General features: G+C 42.7%; 3 protein-coding genes across 7 annotated transcripts; 2 read left to right on the plus strand and 1 right to left on the minus strand.

Moving 5' to 3' along the window:
* Window positions 1-354: 354 nt before the first annotated feature.
* Window positions 355-7,846, minus strand: prkg1l (protein kinase cGMP-dependent 1, like). 2 transcript variants are annotated; one of them, XM_047593163.1, is made up of 20 exons: window positions 7,416-7,846; window positions 6,614-6,806; window positions 6,405-6,528; window positions 6,026-6,192; window positions 5,412-5,525; window positions 3,904-4,009; window positions 3,700-3,763; window positions 3,312-3,389; window positions 3,032-3,126; window positions 2,840-2,905; window positions 2,604-2,681; window positions 2,425-2,521; window positions 2,173-2,312; window positions 1,996-2,085; window positions 1,684-1,825; window positions 1,436-1,599; window positions 1,220-1,342; window positions 890-952; window positions 730-796; window positions 355-646 (listed from the first exon to the last, which is right to left on the minus strand). In XM_047593163.1, the coding sequence occupies exons 2-20, from the start codon at window positions 6,801-6,803 to the stop codon at window positions 563-565; spliced, it is 2,052 nt and encodes a 683-aa protein (XP_047449119.1). In that variant the 5' UTR covers window positions 6,804-6,806; window positions 7,416-7,846; the 3' UTR covers window positions 355-562. The 2 variants fall into 2 exon arrangements, 1 of the variants encoding a protein (XP_047449119.1); XR_007113335.1 differs by lacking the exons at window positions 355-646; window positions 730-796 and having other exon boundaries at window positions 891-952; window positions 1,440-1,599.
* A 706-nt stretch (window positions 7,847-8,552) lies between these two features.
* On the plus strand, window positions 8,553-11,862 carry ubl4a (ubiquitin like 4A). Its single transcript, XM_047590848.1, has 4 exons — window positions 8,553-8,757; window positions 9,435-9,540; window positions 9,660-9,877; window positions 11,198-11,862. Exons 1-4 carry the CDS (start codon window positions 8,710-8,712, stop codon window positions 11,303-11,305), a joined length of 480 nt encoding a protein of 159 aa, XP_047446804.1. The 5' UTR covers window positions 8,553-8,709; the 3' UTR covers window positions 11,306-11,862.
* A 197-nt stretch (window positions 11,863-12,059) lies between these two features.
* Window positions 12,060-19,199, plus strand: si:dkey-32e23.4 (dynamin-1-like protein). Of its 4 annotated transcripts, none has more exons than XM_047592512.1 (18): window positions 12,060-12,234; window positions 12,918-13,043; window positions 13,270-13,411; window positions 13,666-13,704; window positions 13,896-13,942; window positions 14,044-14,115; window positions 14,211-14,297; window positions 14,468-14,630; window positions 15,156-15,276; window positions 15,370-15,708; window positions 16,091-16,211; window positions 16,316-16,471; window positions 16,566-16,655; window positions 16,759-16,857; window positions 16,995-17,111; window positions 17,190-17,299; window positions 17,395-17,554; window positions 17,679-19,199. In XM_047592512.1, the coding sequence occupies exons 2-18, from the start codon at window positions 12,942-12,944 to the stop codon at window positions 17,733-17,735; spliced, it is 2,022 nt and encodes a 673-aa protein (XP_047448468.1). In that variant the 5' UTR covers window positions 12,060-12,234; window positions 12,918-12,941; the 3' UTR covers window positions 17,736-19,199. The 4 variants fall into 4 exon arrangements, with proteins under 4 accessions (XP_047448468.1, XP_047448470.1, XP_047448471.1 ...); XM_047592514.1 differs by having other exon boundaries at window positions 13,899-13,942; XM_047592513.1 differs by having other exon boundaries at window positions 12,061-12,210.
* The last annotated feature ends 54 nt before the right edge of the window (window positions 19,200-19,253 follow it).

Consider the following 19,253-nt stretch of genomic DNA (forward strand, 5'->3'; position numbering starts at 1 on the left):
AATAAAAAAAACGTTATGTCACCTATTCAGCAGATTAACGTTTTGACGTTTTGGTGTCATTAGTCTAATTTAGTTGCTTTATTGTGAAGATCCCGTCTCACCACTTCCTCTATTTGCGCTTCTTTCTGGATCTTGACCTTTTTTCTGTAAAGCCATGGTCTGACCCTGACGTCATTTCTTAATTACGTTCATGCATCTCAGGAGGAGATCAACCAGCGACGCGGTGGTTGTATCAATCCACGAAGAAGAGAATGCGGATTCATTATGAAAGCGAAAATAGAAGGATTTAGCCTCTCGATTTACTGAGTAGAGTGCAGCATTCAACGACACACAACAGTCTGGTCCCGTGGCTGTGTCAAAATCTGCTTTATTTGTCATGTTTATGTGTATACACTGACAGGGCATTTGCTCTCTGTGTTTAAACCATCCAAAGTAAGCACACATGGGGCAGTGGGCAGCATTTATCTGTGGACACTGTGGAAAATATGCTTCTATTTTAACCATGAAAATATAAATAAATCTAGACACTTGACTGATCCTCAAAGTTGGCGACAGAAATCCGTCAGAAATCGTCCCAGTCGGTACACAGCTCCACCGAGTCCTCAGAATAAAGACCACACGCACTGTATTCCAAATGATGCTTCACCTGGAAAACAGTGAAACAGCCGTGATGTAAAGCTGAAATACGCATTGTGGCAAGAGTTATCATAAAACAAAACAGAAACTTACGTTTGGAATAACCGAGGGGATTAATGTTCTTTTGCAAAGCCCGTCCCAGTTGAATCCTTCAAACCATCTGAGTAATAACAGACTCTCATAACATATAACAGTATGTTTCCAAGTAAATGGCATGAATGCTTTCCCCAGTATAATAAATCTGCCGCCTTACGTGTGCTTCTGAATCTCCTTGGCCCCGTTTCGCTGACTGCCCAGTCTCTCCGAGGGATTGCTCCTGAGCGATGTAAAGCAAGCGAAAACACACCAATAAATAAACTATGATTTAATAAACGGATTCTCGCATTAAAGTGGGGGCATTGCACAATCTGCAGCCAATACACCTGCCTCGGTTTCTTAATTTGCTCCTATCATGTAGGGCCTGGAGGGAAAATATAAAACAATCCACAAACGGTGAGTGGATTTTTATGCGAGGAAAAGGCACTACTGAAAAATAAGTAGGATCATTAGCTGTCACATTGTGTTTAGTGGACCGTATTTACACCTGCACAGTTTCTTTATGAGACTGGAGGCACTTTTGCTGATGGGTTTTGGGAAGTCGATCTGATCGATGCCACAGACGGTTGCAGCGAGAATCTTCATCGGGTCAGAGCCGCTGAATGGGAGCCTGCAGAGACAGATACGAGCCTCTTAAAATCACTTTTAAACACAATGGGAGAGACGAGCGTTGAACACAAAGGAGTAAAACTGTAAAGCTTACCCACCACTCAGAAGTTCAAACACAAACACACCCAGAGACCAGAAGTCTGCAGATGTACTGTGGCCTTTGTTCAAGATGATTTCGGGTGCCATGTAGCCCAGCGTACCACAGAACGTCCACGTTTTCTTACCCACCTCTACCTTCTTCAGACACCTGGAGCCAGTCTACAGGAGGCAGACATCAGCACATTTAGGTAAGATTCAACAGAGACAGGGTGAACTTTGGCTTGAAAATTTCAAATATAGTACCAGTTTGGCATAACCGTGCTCATCCAGAAGAACATTTTCAGGCTTGACGTCTCTATAGATGACACCTTGACAGTGAAGAAAGGTCAGGGCCTCCACAACACAAGCTGTGTAAAACCTGGCCCTGCATTCCTCGAAATAGCCTCTGCAAGAGTTTGGAGAAGAGCTGGCTTAAACATAACAGATAGAAAAGGTTGCGGAAAGATGAAAGGCAGACCATGTTATCAGTCGTTATATTTCACTGTGATGAAAGCTTGAATTATATTTTTCTTAGCATGATGATAAAATTAATTTCCTCTAGTCTAAAATACGTACTCGTCTTTGAGCAGACTGAATACATCCCCACCCAGACAGGCTTCTGTCAACATGTACAGTTGCTCATCATCTCTGAAGATTTTATGTAGCCTGTGATTGATAGAAATTGTATTAGATCCTTTTTTGATCATTAACTCGACACCACAACAGTTCTAACTGCTGCCAAATAAGAGCCACCTGACTATGAATGGACAATGGGCCTCCATTAGGATGCGACCTTCTCTCAGGACATATTCTCTCCGACCACTGCTGAGGATCAGCTTCTTGTTAAGGACCCTCATGGCAAAGAGACACTTAATGTCGCTCCTTAGTTGCACCTTACAAAGGAAAAATCAATACATTACATTATAGAAACATGGAATATCAATGACCCAGCACCCCGGGGGATGAGTGCCATTGTGTATTAGCAGCTATAAGATCAACCCTTACCAAGTCTACGTGACCAAACTCCCCAACTCCCAGACTGCAGATAATCTGAAAATCACTTAAGGTGGAAGATGAGAGAAGAGCAGGATCCACATCTGACCTGCACACAAAGAGAATATTGGCGACTCTGTATTTTGTGTTCGCTATTGTTGCAAATAAATCAGGGTTGTAATTGTCCTTACTCGGATTTGGATTTATTGGTTTGTGGCTCATCTCGACCGCAGTCGAGTGCAGACCCATCGTTAATGTCTTTGAAGGTCCTGAAACACAGAAGTATGTGAATGTTCGCCAGATTTTTGCAGATCAGATTTAATGTTTAATTCTTTTTTCTCTTGTGTAGGTTTCTCCTTAGCCAGTCTGCTACTGCAGAGCTGAAAATTTCAATCTTTGTGTAGATAAACACTAAATATCCACTCACTCTCTGTCTATTACCAAGCAGGTAACGTCTCCAATGGCCGTCACATTCGCAGTCCGAATGTCCTCTCTGAAGGCAAGAATGTACCATTGAAATAGATTATGAATGAAAGATCAGCAATGCTAAGAATACAATATCTGAAATCATGCAAATAGCACTTTTTCTTCAGAACCACGTGCATTGTTTTTCTCTCACCCCCACAGAGCTTTTTCACCAAACCACTCTCTCTCAGAGAGCTTAAAAAGCAGCGTCTGCTCCTCATGCCCTGGCTTCTTCTCCGTCACTTTCACCTGGCAAATCCAGAGGACAGTGGTAATGAAAAAGCATTAAAGGAGCGAAGAAAAGCACCCACGTCAATCATCACCATCATAAAGCAATTTCTAAAGCTGCTCTGACATTTTGTCCTCGGCAGTCTAAATCCATTTCTCGAAAAGCCTCATTTCATCCGTGCATCAGGCAGAGTGCAAAACTTTACCTGGCCTTTGCTAATGATATAAAAGGTGTCTCCGGCGGCCCCCTGTCGAATGATGTAGTCGCCGTCAGCGTAACGTGCCTGGAAGACAAACAGACAAGGAAGCAAGGGAGCAAGGAATTCAGAAAGGGAATTAAAAGGTGGAGGGAAAATAACCAGCTCTCGACACACAGAAAGATTCATTGTAAAGCTATCATTGCACATGTCTGTTGACAGATGCAGCACAAAGAACGCTGAAAATAGAAAACGCAGAGGGGCCGCGTGTAAACAGGAACGCTTACACAAATCTGGCGGCCCCTCTGTCGGCACGCATAATCTATTTGCCGGATTCTGTTTGAAGAATGATGGTTTTACAGTGTTGTGCTTCACATCTTAATAACTTAATCTGTACCTCCTCCATGAGATCAGACATTTTCATGATGACATCCTCTGGCAATGACTGGAGGAAGGGAAGGCTGCACACAGGTACAAAGACGAGATACCCTTGTGTTGAGCATAAATCACAGGAATGTTGTCCTCAAACAAAGTGACCCCTTTGATATTGCTGGAATATAAAGCAGACGTTTTGAATCAAGGGTATCGGCCACATAGTCACCTGCTTAGCAGCTCCACTGAATGAGAAAGACGGCTGAGAGCGCTCTGCATAAGTATGGTTTGGTAGCTCCTGCGGTCAATAACCCACAGCTTGCTCTCCGTCTGTGCTGCAGATCAAACAAAGTAGAGGTAATGTATGGACGAAGTGGTAAAGGCTGTGACACATCTCACAGTCAGACTCACTAGAACCGCTCAAAGACTCAGTGGAAGGATGTGGGAGCACAGTTCAGAGCAGGGAGTAGCTTTAGAAATGCTTACCTGGTAGAGCAAAAACAAATGTATGTGCCCATTTTCCTCACATGCGACATTTAATGGAAATGTAATCTAATTTCCTTGGCTATAATTACTGCTTTTCTTTATAATAGAGCACAAAAGGGGGTGTTGTAAATTAATAATGACCCATATTGATTGGTTCACTGAAGCTTCCTGCAAATGGAACAAAATGTCCTCTAGGCAGTCTAATTAGATCCTCCATCTGATAATGTGGCACAGGCCTGATATCTCAGTTCCTCTGTTTGAGTATCATCCACAAGTTTCCATTAGACATGAGGCTAACGGGCATTGCTTTTCACTTCCATCTGCAGGTATCCCAATGACACAGGAGGATTTTCTCCTCGCTGAACGCCTGATGACGATGCCCTGTCGCCACCTGCTCCCTTGTCACTGTCACGATGGAAGGTCGCCTTAGTGACGGCCTCAGATGGCCACGCGTCGGGAAAAATTTTATTTCACATCACAAAGCAGATAAACACTCTACAGCGAGGACTGATGCAGAGGGAAGGGGCAGGCAGAAATGGACGCAGACGTGAGGGCGGCACCTTATAACACGAGCTGAGCATTATTACCAGAGAGCAAGCAAACAGTGTGGAACGCCAAATTGGAAAAAGCCTGATCTCAAGATAAAGAAAGCAGGGGGGTGAGATGCTTCTCCAAACTAGGAAAATAAACAGATGTTTCATCCAAACCGATCACGGCCAATTCCACTGCCTGTTTATTTGTGAAACCAGGTCAGATGCGAGTATCGATGGCTCAGAAGGCTTTTTTGTCACAGGACTGAGATCAGACTCGAAGGCAGCGACAGCACACTTTCTGTTATCGAAGGGACGGCAAAAATGATGACACTAGAAACGTGTGCTGCAATAGGCTGCGAAGCAAGGGTCATTCATTGCAAATCATTTTTTTGCAAAATTTCAAATTAAATTGCAAGGAGAGGGAAGTGGCTCTTTAACAGCTGGGTCACAGCGAAGCAGGAAATGTCTCAAATTCCCCACCTCTCTGAGAACCCCATTTGAAGTAGCTGTCTAAGATTTCAAAAGGTCTTTGATTTTAGATTCAACAGATGTGACTGGTCTATGCAAAAAGTACGCCTGCTTGTGGGTTTCTTACAAGCAAGAACTATTTAAATTCACACCAAGTCAAGATTAATCACAGTGAAAGTCCACCTGTTTCAGGTAGACAGTTCTCCAGAGATGTCTGCAAGCAATTATTAAACCCCAGAGGCTTTGATACCTGAGACGGAGTAGGTGTGGGTGCAGCTGTAGAAGAGCGCCAACTCTCCGAACATGTCTTCTGGCTCAACCGTGAGCACCTTCAGTCCGTCTTTCGTCACCTCGAGCCTTCCTTCTGTAACATTAACATATACCCATGAGGAGGAAGCGCGGCGTGAACATTCAGTAGTTTGTGTCCAAACAAGAGACTGTCGAGAATCTGGTCAGTGTTTGTAATTGTCAGTACAAGCAACGGAGGGGCAATCGTCCTGTCAGTGGTTTGATGACAAGAGAAAAACAGAGTAATCAGGATAATCAAACACTGATGAACTAGGAGACCTGGGAAAAGCAGAACCCTCTTTCCTCCACCCTCCTTAGGTTCAAGCTGACATTTTTACACAAAATATAAATGTAGGTCACTTGTTATTCCCACAAGTGTCTCCTCTCCCCTCTTGCTCAGGCATGCAACTGTCACATTTTTGTGCTTGAGATAGTGCCAGCAGTTTGGAAATTGAAATATTGAAGCAAGGCATTTGGTTGGGACGTGCTAAAGGGCATGCCCTCTCCAAGAAATATCAATAAACATCCCATAAAAGCACGATTAGTGTTAGCTGTTATAAGGAGACAGTGATTTACCTTCTAAAACATATGCCTGAGCCCCGACGGCCCCCTCCTGAATGACATGGCAGCCTTGATCGATGGTGGTGTGATACATACAAGCTATGATGGCTCTGATATCTCCTTCGTCAAGGTTCTTCAACAAGTCGTTTTTCAAAAACGCTGCACGGATCCGCCTCTGAGACCTGGGGACATGAAGGCAGAGAGAGCACTGATCCGGACATTTAAAGGCAAGTTATTAGATGTTGTGAAAGCTGAATATCATATTCTCTGGAAATTATTCAAAATGTTTGTTGTTGTGAGTCATGTGGGAAGAAATCAGTGAGCCTTAAACATTTGAATGACAGATTTTTCACTGGGAGCAGGTGGGAGCTGAGGGAACGCTGTGTGCACTCACTCTTGACTTTTGTCACAGCATCTGTGTGAAACCATGGCGAGAGTCACAGGGTCCAGACTGAGGGGCTCAGAAATGATTGTGTTCCTCTTGGCACTGTGGTTGTCCTCAATCTGAGCTGAGCAAGCTGCAGAAAGAAGTCAGAATATAAGTCATCTTTAAGGCTTGTGCCACCTGTTGCCGTTCGCATATATAAGTATCACGGTCTCTACCGGCACTGACTGCAGAGGGTCCAGGGAGCGAGACGGTGGTTCTGTAGCGATCCAGTTCTTCCTGCAGTCTCCGAATGAGCTCATCCTTAGTATCCAACTCAAGTTCCAACTCATCTATGAGCGTGTCCCTCTGGCGGAGCTCTTCGATCTTGAGTTGCAGGGCAAACTGGAGGTCTCGAAGGGTGCCCATAACCTGCAAACAACATCTCTCTATATATATATACCTGTATGTAGAAGTCCAGCTACACAAAATGCACAATTTCTGTCTGATTTTGCATTTAATCCCATTTTCCTGCAAGGATCTCAAGTAACATGACAGTCCTGCCCTGATTCCTTATTCATCTGTGTCTCTGCCTGTGATTAGTTAGATTGATATAATAGATATCAAGAAGGCAAACAAGGAAATAGATAGATAGATAGATAGATAGATAGATAGATAGATAGATAGATAGATAGATAGATAGATAGATAGATAGATAGATAGATAGATCATCTGTGTATTTCTTCCTCTGAGCTGCCTTTCTCGCATCTCAATGAGAAAAACAATTCAAGGACACCAACGAAAAGCTGAGAAAATTCTGAACAAGAAAGTAGAAGTGCCACGGGTTTAAAAAAATAAATGAAAAGATTTTTCATGTGATTTTAAGGCGATGCCACATGCAGTAAAAAAAAAAATAAAATAAAAAATAAATAAATAAAATCATCATGTGTCTGACAGACAGTCAACACCAGTTTGTATACAGTAGCCTACATAAAAGCTAATGCCATACAATATTTCGCGTCACACACAAAGATCACTTACCTCGTGCAAGCCTGTAAAGCGTAGAGTGGGAGTCTTTCGCACTTGTCCTGAATAGCTTCGTCCTGGTTAGGCGGCAGACCGTCCACTCGACAGGTGCACCTCCCCTCTGTAACCACCCGAGTGAGGGATGCTCTCCTCTCTCGCTGGAGGTTGGTCAGGGGGCTCGACACAGACAGCAATCACAATCACATGACCAAGACAGCGGGACCATCCGACAGGGCGTAATGAGGAATGGACTGGATCCCAACTGGGTCAGAGGGTCCTCGGGGTATTTCTGAGCCCCGGGGATCCGCCAAACTGCGAACAGCGAACATTAATCATCTTCATTCCCCACTGAGCACATGAGAGATTGAAGGCTGGCTGCGTGCATTGATCACAGGTTTACTCACTCTGACTCATTACGCGCGCAAAGCAAAATAGCACGGTGTTAACAGCTGTAGCCTAAATTGTGAATCTGTAAAATCCATTTATTATAAGTGCACGAAAAATCTTAATTGTGATTTGAAGATGGTAATAAATTGCAGTCAGTTTTACTTTAACCGGTGAATAACAAAAAAGATAGTACTTTATTGATCCCCACTGGGGAAATTCAAATGTTACATGTGATGTCTTTATTGTCATGAAAACATAACGAAATTTTGCAGAGACTTTAAAGGCACATATATAATACACAGACATTTAAAAGAAACACTTATGAAAAATATGAACACCCTTAGATAACAAATGTATGTAGAGAAAGTGTAAATAATGTAATAATGTACACAAAGTCCAGGTCAGTGCAAGTCCCAGTCTGTGAAATGTTGCGAGTGCGTGATTGTCTTCCAGCAGATGACTGGTGACGAGGTGTGTATGTGTGAGAAGGTGAGTGTGTTTACCTGGAGGGGGATAAGAGTTATGTGATGGAATATGAGTGTTTCCCAAAGCGGGGAAATTGCTACCAATTTAGTAATACTAATTTAGTAATACTATATTATAAATACTATTTCTATCAGTATTACTAATAATCAGTTTATTTTTTCTATAAATATTTTAAAACAGTTTCCTAACTTTTTAGTGAAATTCTATTTAGACTGCCCTCCCACTGCAATACCTCTCTCTAGCCAGGGGGCGGCAGTGTTGTCTTATGAGAGTCTGCAGCCGCTCACATTTCCAGGAGAAGAAGATGGGCCTTTGACTAGAGAGGAAGTCCCTGTGCCTATCGCGAACCAACAAAGTAACGTTACCTCGATAGATTTAGTTACAAATCGTTTGGACATACTGTTGCGTGGCTGTGTTTTGTTCGACATATTTGAAAATGATCCTCACAGTGAAACCACTTCAAGGGAAAGAGTGCTGTGTACAGGTAAGGCACGGCCGAGCTAACTTATCTCGCAGCGCTGGTTAGCTCGTATTAGCCGACAGTGGCTGATCACTCCAACTGAGCTACATATAAATGAAGCAACAATAAACGGGGATCTAAAACGTTAAAATGGTTGTCAAACACCGCATATCGTAATCTAAATGGGCGCTTGTGCTGAGGAGATTTGACGTTAGCGAAGGAAATGCTGGATGTTACATTATCAGCCTTTCTTTCCTTTAACTTGCAATACCTCACCCAGTCACATCAGCTGAGTGGGAGCTCTCTACGTCCTTATTTGGTGATTCTTGGGATGTCACTACGCTAGTCGTTTAGTGAAGCATTATCCTGGGAAAATATTTCGCTTAGGGCTAACACGTTGGTGGTTGTTTGCGGTCCTGGTCCCATTATGAGCGTCTCGTGTTTTGAAATGATAACATGTGAGGCACACACTGGGGGAGACATATGGTATGTTTAGAAACACCCACTAACCTGCTGAATAAAGGAGAGCATGGACCAGTTTAAGTATTTAGCAAGGGGTGATCAAAACCACAAAAATAATTGTGAATGCCTTTCAGTAAAAAATACTTAATTGAGTCAGTTTTTCCTTAAGAAAGAGTAAGTTGAACAGAAAGTGATCATGTTTGTTGTATGTGTTTGATTTTGTGCCTTCGATATTTTAGGTGACTGAAGATGAAAAAGTCTCCACGGTGAAGGAACTTGTGTCTGAACGTCTCAACATACCAGCAAACCAGCAGCGGCTACTCTACAAAGGGAAGGCGCTTGCAGGTAGATTTGCAGACACTCACGTGTTCGATAATTGCGGTAACTCGATTCTGTAAGTCTTTTCTGCATGCATCGAGTGCTAAAGGTTTTGGTGAAGGCGCACTATTATTGCTTTTCCTCAGACGAACACAGACTGAGTGATTACTCCATCGGGCCAGAGGCTAAATTGAATCTGGTAATCCGTCCTGTCGGGGAGAGGACTGGGGCTTCGGGGATGGTTGCCAGTAGTAGCAGCAGCAACAGCAGCGCACAGGCAGGAGTGTGGCAGACAGTGTCCACAGTACTCGCTAGACACTTCAGTCCAGCAGATGCAGCAAAGGTCCATGAGCAGCTCATTAAGGTATTTAAATGCCGCTTCTTTGCTTTTATGCATTGTTATCTGATTAAAGATAAATGTTTGCTTGTTCATGGAGATGTGTGGGCAGTCAGTGGATTTACATTTCCAGTGTGATCATGTATTACTGCCTGTGGAAGCCCGAGGCTGAAAATATTAAGGGCAGCATCAAGCACTGGGTGAAATGATTGATAAACATGCCACATTGAGAACAAGCTAATAATTCAATTTCTGACATTTTTCAATTTCCATAGAGAATATCTGGGTTTCCTGTTCCTGAAAGTTAATGTGTCAACTTTCTCAGTGTAGGATCAACAAAACCTGAGGTTTTCTCTGCTTCCTCCCCTCCCCTCCCCTCCAGGAACTGTCTGACATTGTGGTTTCAATTCTTCATTTTTGTCGTCAGCGTTTCTAATGCTTCCCTGATCTTTTGTCTGTTGTCGTGTTTGACATTCTAGTCATTATACTTTTAATAGTCAAGTTGGATTGTGCAATTTTAGTGTCTCATCTAATCACTTCCAAGACATTTATGTGTCTGGATCTGAGGGAAACGTCAGGTTTACCTTTTGAAACCCCTTCTGTCCAACAGTCACTTTGTGTTTGCCATTCAGTAGTATTCAGTCAGTGCTCGTGAAGATGTAAAATCTTGAACCGGCAAATGATTTTCATCAGATCCAAGGTGATCTATCACTGGAATATCCAAAAAAGCCTGGAATGAGGTTCTTGAAATTCTACAAGAGTTTCAAGAAATTCTACAAGTCCAGCTGACCTTATTCAACGCTTTTTTGAATTACCATGACCTGGATGACTGAGAACCTTCACAGAAATATCACTGGAATAAGTATTAATGTATACTTGGACAGAAGAACATGTCTTGTATTACCCACTGAATGTTGGTAAATGAAGAAATCCAGCACCCAGAATAATAATGAATGTGTCAAGGTTATACGGATATCTTCATCCCGAATCTTTCAATATTATTGACAGTTGTTCATCATAGTTGTAAACACAGTTATCTTTGAGATGAAGCTCAGTGTACATGTGTTATTTATAATGTGCTTATTTCATGGCAACTTCATGTTTTTTGTTAATTTATCCTGCATACTGCTGGACCTGAGTAACAAATTTAATTCACGTTTTTAACATCGTTGAATGATAACGAAACCTTGAGCCTTAAACTTCCTTGGATCTTGTAAGTCTTTGGCAAGTTGAATCATCGAGTCTCTATATATAAAACTATCTTTGAGCCCACACACGATATGATAAATGAATACATTCATCTGAATATTTTTACCTGATCTTTCTCAATTTTCTTTTTTTCTTAAGGACTATGAACGCTCACTTCGGCAACTTAGCCTTGATGATATTGAGCGCTTGGCAGGAAGACTGCTTCACCCAGAAGGAGAGGGCATGGACACATCATACATGGACTAAAGCGGCCTAGCTCAAGGCTGCTTTTTTTGATTGTTTTTTTTTTTTTTTTTATTAAAGAGGCGCTCAGTGCTGGAAATGCACACAGTGTCAAGAGCGAGAAACCATGGAAAATACAATATGAGTTTTCTTGCAGAGAGCCCCTAGTGTGTGCCTAATTGGTGACGGAGTGAACATGATGCTGATTGTAGATTATTTCAGCAATAGGGCTTTCTTATCCACGTACAAAGGGCTTGGATAAGAAAACATGGACAATTTGAATTGGCCTCTAACACTGATGGTGCAGTAATGTCTCAAGACCCGATCACATAACATCTGAATACAAAGGAATCCATTTATGCTGATGCTTTCACATGATCTCTGGCTGCTACAAATCCCAGGGGACACTAAATTCTTCTGGATGGTATTTATTACTAATGTCTGTGCTGAATGATGACCGTTTCTTTTCTGTTAACGATCTGTGAGAAGATAATACATGTTGTATCCTCTAACTTACTGATGGGTGTTGTATGATTTGTAAATATGTTTATACTTGCAGACATTAAAACACAGGAAAAACAGTCGTCTTGTCCTGATATTTTACTCGATTAAATAGTTTTAACTATTTTAAAAATGAATGGTCAAACGGGGAGAACCAGTTCACACTGTATATATAGTTTATCCTCTACCTACTACTGGCTGGGGCCAAATGACAGCTCGTCGACCAATCAGCGGCCAGGAAACCTCGTGATTCAAATTCTACGACCAATCGGAATAACGCAGCCTAATACGGCCACGCCCATGTATGTGGCTGACCCTTTGTAGCCTGTGCTGCTAATTACTGGATAACTGTTCGGGTAAAATGCAACGTTTTTGACGCGTTGCCCTCCCCCTGCACGCTATGAAGGACAGTCCGATCGGATAAGAAGGTATTTTTGCTGAAAGTCGGCAAGGCGAGACCGGAGCATCGTTTGTTGTTAATGCTAATCTAGTTAGCTCAGAGCTAGCACATCTATTTCACTTCCTGCCTTTAGCTAACGTTAGCACATAGTAACAGACGTGTGCCGCTGCCACTCTTTTCCTTGTAACACAGACCTAAGATCATTGTTACTGATAAATAATAATCTTCTTAAATGTTGAAAGCATACTTTAAATTGACGTGTTTTCGGGACGGTTGTGGTCCAAGGTGCTGAGGGGTTACACCCCTCTCATCAGGACCATTTTCCCTTTGATCAAGCAATCCTGTTTTACCAAAAGGGATTATTATTATTTAGTTAGTTTCTTTTTTAATTACATTTGTTTATTTAAAATTTAATTAAATATATTTTAAAAAAAATTAATCAATAGTAAGTGTTTACCTAGTGACTAATTTTCAACTATAGTCCTTTTGGTAAAGTGTTTTAAGAAGCATTAATTATATCTGTGTTGTCATTGGCTTAAAACTAAAACAAATACAGCAACCAAAATAACAGATGACAACATAAACAGAGCACAACAACATACAGGCTTATCAACTTTATATTCTCCCCCTAGACATTTTGGAATCATATTATATTTCAGGTTTTTGTAGCTGCTTTACTGTACTTTCTGTCAGTCCAATGTTGGTCTTGTTTTTTTGTTGTTGTTTTTTTTTTAGTAAGTGTCGCATTCTGCTGGAAAGATGGAAACTCTGATTCCCACCATCAACCGGCTGCAGGAGGTCTTTCTCACAGTGGGCGCGGAGGTCATACAGCTACCTCAGATAGTCGTGGTTGGATCCCAGGTCTGACGGGAAGATGTTTCACTATCACATAAATAAAAACAATAACTTTACAAGTAAAAGGACCTTTGTCCCTGCACCACTGCACACAGCAATTAACTAGCCAAGTAATTGGGATGTAATCAGATCAGAAATATACTGATAAAGTGTCATGAAGGGCACAGCGCAAAACACTTCTATGATACACTTTGTGTCAGGGATAACTTGCTCTGATTGTGTGCCTTAACAGAGCAGCGGAAAGAGCTCTGTGTTGGAGAGCCTGGTTGGACGGGACTTCTTGCCACGGGGATCAGGAATAGTCACAAGACGACCCCTGGTGTTGCAGCTTGTTAATGTTGCACCTCTGCAGGAGCGACAGAAGACTGAAAATGGTACCCAAATCGAAATCTTTAACTTTCTGTGCCTGAATGAAGCTGTTTTCAATATACTGTAACACGCTGGTGTCAGCAGGTAAAAGAAAGTTTGCACTTTCATCAGCCGCGGAGAATGTTTGCAGTAGTTTTACGTCTGCTTGGCACTTAGAAACTTTCACTCACTTCTTTAAAGTGCTATTTCTTGTAGGTCTTTGCTCTACTAACAGACAGCCTCTATTCTTCTTTTTCTTCTCACTCTTCGCTACTTGCAGGAAATGGTGTTAGACAAAATGCCCCAAACAGCCACCCAGGTCTCTGTATATTTGATCTGCTACATGTTAACCCTCATCTTTTCACTTGTGAACTCTCAGACATTTAGTCTGTGCTAATCCCCATGTGTCTTGCATGATATACGTTAGTTTGTTTACATTATATCTCACCAAATACAGTTCTTATATACATTTCACTGTGCAATGACTTGCCTTCTTCCTTGTTGGTTCAGCAGTCAAAGCTGAGGAGTGGGGCACATTTCTGCACTGCAAGAACCAGGTATGTATTTATTTTAGAAAGTCACATGGTGTGAATGCTCCCTGTCTCCTCTGTTATGTGCTGTGTTTAGGTGATTCATCGTTCTCTCACCTTTTCCTCAGATCTTCACAGATTTTATGGAAATTCGTCACGAAATTGAAGCAGAAACTGCACGCAGTTCAGGCGACAACAAGGTGAGAAGAATACTGCGATGTGAATTTAGCGATGCTGTAATTTTGGCACATCGGAGTCATGTTCTCTTTTTCTTTCTTCTTTCCGTATCGTTCAGGGAATCAGTCCTGAGCCCATTTATTTGAAGATTTTCTCACCCAAAGTCCTCAACCTCACCCTGGTTGATTTACCTGGAATTACAAAGGTAAACTCAGCCACTTAAAAGGATGCTGCTTTTGTTTGATACGGGTAAACATGTTGACACTAGACAATCATTTGCGCTGATTGAATTGCGTGTCTGTAATCTTCACAGCAGCAGGGCACCTGTGCTGCGGTAACTGTAACAACGTTTGCTTATTGTTGTTGTCGTCTCAGGTTCCTGTTGGGGATCAGCCAGAAGACATTGAGGCACAAGTGCAAGAGATGATCCTCTCCTTCATCTCGAATCCAAACTCCCTCATCCTCGCCGTGTCCCCTGCCAACTCTGACTTGGCCACCTCTGATGCTCTGAAACTGGCTCGTGAAGTTGATCCAGATGGTAAAACAGTTTCTATACAGACACGGCTCCTTCTCATATTTCTTCTTAATTTTCTTTCGTCTTTCTCTCTCTTACTGTTACTGTTTATGACAGCATGGTTAAGCTGAAATGTCTTTTAAGCCAGTAAATGTGCAGGAAGAAGGCCATGTACTCGAGGCATTTGAAGCTATTGAGAGTATCAAGAGTGTTAATGTTTATAGTTAACACCATCCTGACAGTTAATGGTTGCTTTGAAAGTGAGTGCTGCTGTCAGGGTGCACTCTGAAGAATAGAGGGATCAATAGTGAGAATGTGCCTGTAATAATTATCTGGGAGGTTGGCCCTATGCCATGGAAATGCTTGTTCTGTACTGAAATCATGTACAGGGATATCTGATCTGGGCCCAGACGTTTCCCCGCTATCAGAGACATGTTGCCTGTTTGTGTTCTGTTATGTTCTGATGTAAGATTTCATATATATTTTGATGAAACAATAGATGATTTTCCACTGTGTTAAAGTTCTGTGAATTCTGTGTTTGTGTGTCAGGTCGCCGAACACTGCTGGTGATCAGTAAACTGGACCTGATGGACGCAGGGACCGATGCGCTGGAGGTTCTTCTGGGCCGAGTCATTCCAGTCAAGCTCGGGATTATCGGGGTGGTTAACAGGTTTGAAACAGCAAACGTCTTATGTTTAGTCTGCTTTTATTTCGGCGGTGTATGGTGCTCTAACCAAACACCCACTCTTGTCGATCCACCTAGGAGTCAGCATGACATCAATACCCAGAAGAGTCTGGAAGACTCGATGCGGGATGAGCTCGCCTTCCTGCAGCGTCACTACCCCTCACTCGTGTCTCGTGCTGGCTCCCGCTATCTGGCCAAAACTCTCAGCAGACTGCTCATGCACCACATCCGGGACTGCCTGCCAGACCTCAAAACCCGAGTGACTGTGCTGAGTGCTCAGTACCAGGCGCGGCTCAACGGCTACGGTCAGCCAGTGGAGGACCACAGCGCCACCCTGCTGCAGATCGTCACCAAGTTTGCCAGTGATTATTGCAACACCATAGAGGGAACGGCCAGACACATACAAACCTCAGAGCTGTGAGTCTCACCTCTCTTAAGTTCTATAGTATAACTCGTGCTTTGATGATGATAGCTGAGCTTTTTTCACATTTTTAGTAATTGTCTCTGTTTTTCAGCTCGTTAGTTCTCACCTCTGCATTTTACTTACATTGGTGTACAATGTCATAAGGTTGATGTCTGTTGTGGGTAATGTATATGTAAATCGAAGTGGTATTAGCATATTCGCTGGCACTTGGATCTCTGCAGATCTCTTACCTCAAGACAAATAATTATTGCAAATATCTAGGGGGCAAATATTGACCATTTTTTGACTGCATTGCATTCTGGAACAATTAACATTACCGATGCACAGCACCGAGGAACAGCATTGGTGTCACAGCTAAAGCCGTCTCTTCTGCAGCTGCGGAGGTGCTCGAATGTGTTACATATTCCATGAGACATTTGGCCGCACTTTGCAGTCTATCGACCCCCTGGGAGGGCTGACTGATCTCGATGTTCTCACTGCCATCCGCAATGCTACGGTAAGCCTCTCCTCGCGTAGTTTGTTAAACACTAATTCTGCTCATGTTCTCTTATTTGGAAGGATAGTGCTTAAAAGCTGGCGGTTGTGTGATTTGCCCTGCAGGGTCCACGGCCGGCGCTTTTTGTGCCTGAGGTGTCTTTTGAGTTGCTGGTGAAACGGCAAATTAAGCGTCTGGAGGAGCCTAGTCTGCGCTGCGTAGAGCTTGTTCATGAAGAGCTGCAGAGAATCATCCAGCACTGCTCCTCCTTCAGCACACAGGTTACCCCAGAGACGATGACACGCATCACACTTCACTCACTTGGTAAAATTCTGACAGAGCGGTGTTCAAAAAGGATTATTTTGTATTTTAAAGGAGCTCCTGCGATTTCCCAAACTGCACGACTCCATTGTGGAAGTAGTGACTGGATTATTGAGGAAGCGGCTGCCGATTACTAATGAAATGGTAATACACAGCTTGGCTGAAATGATCTTTCACATTAATTTTGATTAAGCATTCAAGTCCTTTTAAATAGTTGATGTATTTTATCTGGTTTATCTTTCTTTAGGTGCACAATTTAGTGGCAATAGAGCTTGCCTACATCAACACAAAGCATCCAGACTTCACGGATGCAGCGCAGGTCTCAGCATCCGTCAACAGTCAACAGGTAGTTGTTTGTCCCTTACAGCAAATACTCTCATGTATGATTTATTCAGCTTTGTTAAACAGTCTTGGTAAACAATCAAGCGTTACAACCTCTTTCAAAGTTTATAGGTGTGACTTTTTTGGATTAATATGTTTCAGGCTGAGGGTCTTGATGGAGGGAAGCGCTGGAAGAACGAGAAGGTTTCCGAAGAAAAAGCCCCAGCCGCAGGCTTCGGCAGTCCCAGCAAAGGCCAGGCCATTAACCTCCTTGACACAGTGAGTGGTGGGATTAATAGTGGAATAGAACACGTAGGAGACTCATTTCAGACTTATAACATTTTACTTCTCTGTCAGGCGGTGCCCGCATCCCGTAAGCTGAGTGCAAAGGAGCAGAGGGACTGCGAGGTCATCCAGCGTCTCATCAAGAGCTACTTCCTCATTGTTCGCAAAAGCATTCAAGACAGGTCCGACTGGAACAAATCTAGATCACCTGAGGGCGTCGACTCTCCGTTTAATACTTTTGTCAAGATACTGATTTACTGATTCTGTGTGTCTACAGTGTGCCCAAGACAGTGATGCATTTCCTGGTGAACTTTGTGAAAGAGCATCTGCAGAGCGAGTTGGTGGGCCAGCTTTACAAACAGCCACTGCTGCAGGAGCTGCTCATTGAGTCACAGGACACGGCACAGCAGCGAACTGAGGTTGCCCAAATGCTCGAGGTAAAATTGGATGATGCTTTTGTTCTCTAAACATCACGAACAGCAAGTACTTTCACTTTGTCTTTTATCTACCCTCTGAGGCCCGCAATTTAACCGGCTCCTCTTTTCTTTTTTTTTTTCACAGGCCCTTAAAAAAGCCAATAATATCATCTCTGAGATCCGGGAGACGCATCTGTGGTAGCCTGAGGAAACAAACAAGTTCTCTTCTCATAAGACAGCTTTGAGAGTATGAGAGTGTATGTGAGTTTACGGCGGAGAAAATGCGTGTGTGTATGTGTGCGCGAGACTTTGTGTGTTAATGCGTGACAGCACCACTGTTGTTTCATGGACCAATGACCGTAGCACATTTAGATTTTTCCGTCAGCTGTTGCCCTGAACAGAGCAACGTGGTCGTTGCTTTTTACTGTGAACCTTGTGTAGAGACAGATTAATTAAACACTCAGGCCGAAAGTGTTATTGCAAAGATGAAATGTGAAAAGCGTAGTCATGAACAAAACCTTTTTGCGTAATTTTGCGGGTCATATGTTTTCTGCTGTAAACATATATCACATGTGGGGTTTTTAAGTTATTCAGCGAGTTGTTTTGGATTGACACATGTTCACGTGGTGCATCTCCACACACCGAGCTCCCTCTGGGCCTCTTCAGCAGGTGCTGCACATCCATTATGTTCGTTGAACGTTCCAGCTTTAATTTTTCTTTGTTACAGTGAAAGTCCAGTTGAATCACTGCAACACTGAAGACACACAATACTCGTTTTCAGAAATTACAGGATGAGTTTGATTGTTTTTCCAGCTCTAGTGCTAATTGAATTCAGGTTTATTTTCCAGGGGCGCGTTTATGTGTCAGCCCATTTGTGCTGTTGTTGTCCCACTGTCATTAATGATAGGACCAAACATTACCTACACACAATTTCCCTTGTTTATGTGAGATTGTTTAGATATCCAACGATGAAGTGTACAACAACAAGTATGCAGTATGTGTGTATATATATATGCCATAGTATTAGTAAATTCCTATGATTTTAAATATGATATAGCATCACAAGAGTACGATTGTTTGATTTTAGATCCAGGTGGTCGTCTTTCTTTTCATTTCCCAAACCAATTATCCACACGTTTCCAATGTTAATGGTACCGAGAGCATGTTCCATATAAGAGACCCCTTTCAACCGTACAGACAAACTGCCCTCAGGACTGAGAGACTCGATAATGTTTTTCACACCCCCATGAATGTACATCATGATTTAGCCAGAGACTCTGTGCCAATCATCATTCATTTTCGTAATGTTGATTGTAATATTACACATCTTTACCCAGCTGCTGTTTATAGCAGGCGGGTTCTTCCCCCTGAGCTGAACCTTCTCACAGCCAAAATCCTAATCATGAGTACGACCTGCTTCAGCCAGACCATAAAACAGCAGCAGTCTGCCATCAGGTCACGTCCTTCTGAAAACCCTGTGTAACGTGGCATGCGTGTGACCAGTGTGCATGTGTGGAGGTTTGTGCGGATGAAAAGTTTTTGTATTATTTAAGTGGATGTTAATACTGTCATGTATCAGCTGCCTGTTGAGTTCTTGCCTGCCAATATTTGTGATTCATGTTTACTGAATGAAGTTTGGATGGACATATTAAACCCTAAGAAAGGACACTCGACAGTCAAGTCTGTTATTTACAATATGCAGCTGTAACAGTCGATGAGT

This window comes from Mugil cephalus, chromosome 8 (genome assembly GCF_022458985.1).
Source record: "Mugil cephalus isolate CIBA_MC_2020 chromosome 8, CIBA_Mcephalus_1.1, whole genome shotgun sequence".
Classification (NCBI taxonomy): domain Eukaryota; kingdom Metazoa; phylum Chordata; class Actinopteri; order Mugiliformes; family Mugilidae; genus Mugil; species Mugil cephalus.

What these genes read in the sequence shown, in the direction of transcription:
- prkg1l (XM_047593163.1), bottom strand. Translation starts at nt 6,803, where the DNA reads ATGGGCACCCTTCGAGACCTCCAGTTTGCCCTGCAACTCAAGATCGAA. An exon ending in TTCAGTCTGCTCAAAGACGA is followed by an intron (nt 1,826 to 1,995) that starts GTACGTATTTTA and finishes AAACTCTTGCAG; the next exon opens with AGGCTATTTCGAGGAATGCA. An exon ending in AGCACGGTTATGCCAAACTG is followed by an intron (nt 1,600 to 1,683) that starts GTACTATATTTG and finishes TGCCTCCTGTAG; the next exon opens with ACTGGCTCCAGGTGTCTGAA.
- si:dkey-32e23.4 (XM_047592512.1), top strand. Translation starts at nt 12,942, where the DNA reads ATGGAAACTCTGATTCCCACCATCAACCGGCTGCAGGAGGTCTTTCTC. An exon ending in CACATACAAACCTCAGAGCT is followed by an intron (nt 15,709 to 16,090) that starts GTGAGTCTCACC and finishes TCTCTTCTGCAG; the next exon opens with CTGCGGAGGTGCTCGAATGT. An exon ending in CTGCCATCCGCAATGCTACG is followed by an intron (nt 16,212 to 16,315) that starts GTAAGCCTCTCC and finishes TTTGCCCTGCAG; the next exon opens with GGTCCACGGCCGGCGCTTTT.
- ubl4a (XM_047590848.1), top strand. Translation starts at nt 8,710, where the DNA reads ATGATCCTCACAGTGAAACCACTTCAAGGGAAAGAGTGCTGTGTACAG. An exon ending in CAAAGGGAAGGCGCTTGCAG is followed by an intron (nt 9,541 to 9,659) that starts GTAGATTTGCAG and finishes GCTTTTCCTCAG; the next exon opens with ACGAACACAGACTGAGTGAT. An exon ending in TCCATGAGCAGCTCATTAAG is followed by an intron (nt 9,878 to 11,197) that starts GTATTTAAATGC and finishes TTTTTTCTTAAG; the next exon opens with GACTATGAACGCTCACTTCG.